Here is a 2,968-nt window from a genome sequence, read left to right on the forward strand (position 1 = left end):
CGAAGAAGGAGAAGGAAGAGGAAGAAAAAGAAAGTGGGATAAAGGATCAGAAAGGGAGGAAAATAGAAAAAATTAGAGTATGACTCCAGGGTAGACCTGTTTTGTTGTTGCTGGGTTGGTTGGTTGGTTTGTTTGTTGTATTTTTCATATGTTTCGCTATGTTGGCCAGGCTGGTCTCGAACTCCTAGCCTCAAGTGATCAACCCGCCTCGGCGTCCCAGAGTGCTGGGACTACAGGCGTGAGCCACCATGTCCAGCCCCCACACTGCGTCTGGCCTCCATGGTAGACCTCCCAGACGGGGCGGCCAGGCAGAGGCGCTCCTCACTTCCCAGACGATGGACAGCCGGGCAGAGAAGCTCCTCACTTCCCAGACGGGGTGGCCGGGCAGAGGCACTCCTCACCTGCCAGACGGGGCGCCCGGGCAGAGGCGCTCCTCACATCCCAGACAATGGGCGGCCAGGCAGAGACGCTCCCCACCTCCCAGATGGGGCGGCGGCCGGGCAGAGGCTGCAATCCTAGCACCCTGGGAGGCCAAGGCAGACGGCTGGGAGGCTGAGACTGCAGGGAGCCGAGACCACTTCACCGCACTCCAGCCAGGGCAACACCGAGCACCGAGTGAGCGAGACTCCGTCTGCAGTCCCAGCACCTCGGGAGGCCGAGGCGGGTAGACCACTTGAGGCCAGGAGTTGGAGACCAGCCTCCCATTCATTTTAATCTTAATAGCTTTCAAGGTTACAGTAACAAATGAATTTCAGAGAAATGAAGTTGTCCAAGATCCAACATTTATAATAAACATTAGAACTAGAACTTGAATTCTGTTCTTTCGGTTGTTTCCAACACGGAGTAACACATTTTATCAAGAATGTTTTCAGTATTCAAATAATGACTCAAAAAAATAGGCTTAACATAATAACATTTATCCATCAACTTACCTATCGATGCTTAACAGAAAAGCAGCCTCCTTTTACCTAGCCCATTTTAACATTTAAAAAAAATACACGTAGTAGACATATTCTTTAAAAGACAAAAGCCCAATAAAACGTCAAATCCTTCTGTACATAGTTGTAACAGGTTTTCATTTTATGGATGTGCTCTTGCTTGTCAGTTTGTTAAAATAGGGGAATCAGCTAGTAGCTGTTCTAATGAACACCGTAATTCAATTACTTACAAACTTTTTTCCCCCAGGCACAAATTCTTGTTTTAAGAAGGTGCAGGTTTTAAAGCTGAAGTGATCCTCCTGAAGTTACAGATGCACAACATTTAAAACAATGTTGAAATTCTTCTAGGTATTTAACTCCCAGTTAGCATAAAGCTTTTTTTTTTTTTTTTTTTTTTTTTGAATCTTCAGCTAACCTGGGAACCATTAGTCAAGATTTCCTGTTACACTGGCTATAAAGCATCTCAACAGATGGATTCCAGAAAAGGTCACAGCACTTACAGGAAACAACTGAGGAAAATATCCTTGAGTTTTCGTGTTAACAAATTTCTGGATCCGAAGCACCTGTTTTAAAAGATGTCCCTTGGAAGATCTGTCAATTTTTGTTAATACAATCACATAAGGTAATGCAAATTCTTCACACATTTCTATGGCAATATTGTCTGTTTTTTGAATTCCAACAACACTATCCACTAATAAAAATGTTCTCTTCACGTTCCTTCGTTCTTTTTTTTTTTTTTTAGATGGAGTCTCGCTCTGTCGCCCAGGCTGGAGTGCAGTGGCGCAATCTCGGCTCACTGCAAGCTCCGCCTCCCGGGTTCACGCCATTCTCCTGCCTCAGACTCTCCTAGTAGCTGGGACTACAGGCGCCCGCCACCACGCCCGGCTAATTTTTTTGTATTTTTAGTAGAGACGGGGTTTCACCGTGGTCTCGATCTCCTGACCTCGTCATCCGCCCGCTTCGGCCTCCCAAAGTGCTGGGATTACAAGCGTGAGCCACCGCGCCCGGCCCCTTCGTTCTTTTAGATAGGTCTCTACCATGTCAACAAAATCTTCAGGTGCTCTATAGCCATAACCTTTCATGTCCACCACTGTAAAATGTTTTCCAACTTTGAAAAAATTCATTTTCTTTGTGTGTCCTGGTTTTTTGGAGACTCTGACTTCAACCTCAGGGGCCAGTGAAAATAAAGCCTTGATCAGAGATGATTTTCCAACATTGCTTCTGCCGATAAAACACACCTCAGGCCGCGGAAGGTCCGGGGCGTGGTCGATACGGACGGCGGAGCTGACGTAGTCGATGCGGTTCCGTTCAGTGGCCGTGAAGACGTTGTCTGCCCTCGCTAAGTCCTCCGGGCTCGGGTCAAAGATACGCAGGTGAAGGTCTTGCCTCCCGTGGGGGGCGAGGAACCGCTCTACTTCCTGCAGCGGGTACAGCAGCTTCCCCAGCTGCTGCTTCGGCAGCCGCAGCACCTCAGCAAAAGCTTGGGACGTGCTGTTAGAGCGGCTCAGTCGCTCTAGCACCGCAGGCATTTCAAAGAGCCTTAAGGCTCCGAGCCGCAGCCTGGGCGCCGCCATTCTCCCTTCCCAGAAGACCGACAGAGCTGTATTTTACATTTTGAAGGTAAGATGTGAGGTTTAGGTCAACATTTTCTTTTTTATTGCGGTTTTATTAGTGATTAGCACTGAAAAGTAGAAATGACTCAAAAGTCCGCCAGCAGGTAACTAGCATTGCAGTATATCCATTCAATTGAATACTACTCAGTAATAAAAAGAATAAACTATTGATACAAGCAGCAGAATAGATGAATCTCAGAATAATTGTACTGAGTGAAAGAACCAGATACAAATGAATATATGCAGTATGATTCCATCCTATTAAATTCTAGAAACAAACAAATCCATAGTAACTGAACATAGATTAGTGGTTGCCTGGGGCTAGGTAGGGCAGAAGTGAGGATCAACAAGGGGAACAAGGAAATTTTGGGGGTTGATGGCTGGGTTCACTGTCTTAATGGTGGTGATCAATTCTTA

The 2,968-nt window shown here is 46.5% G+C and overlaps 1 protein-coding gene across 1 annotated transcript; it reads right to left on the reverse strand.

Moving 5' to 3' along the window:
• Positions 1-896: 896 nt before the first annotated feature.
• On the reverse strand, positions 897-2,512 carry LOC100583429 (GTP-binding protein 8-like). Its single transcript, XM_003255650.4, has 2 exons — positions 1,938-2,512; positions 897-1,655 (listed from the first exon to the last, which is right to left on the reverse strand). The coding sequence occupies exons 1-2, from the start codon at positions 2,510-2,512 to the stop codon at positions 1,364-1,366; spliced, it is 867 nt and encodes a 288-aa protein (XP_003255698.2). The 3' UTR covers positions 897-1,363.
• Positions 2,513-2,968: the final 456 nt, after the last annotated feature.

Source organism: Nomascus leucogenys, chromosome 3 (assembly GCF_006542625.1).
Source record: "Nomascus leucogenys isolate Asia chromosome 3, Asia_NLE_v1, whole genome shotgun sequence".
Taxonomy (NCBI): Eukaryota; Metazoa; Chordata; class Mammalia; order Primates; family Hylobatidae; genus Nomascus; species Nomascus leucogenys.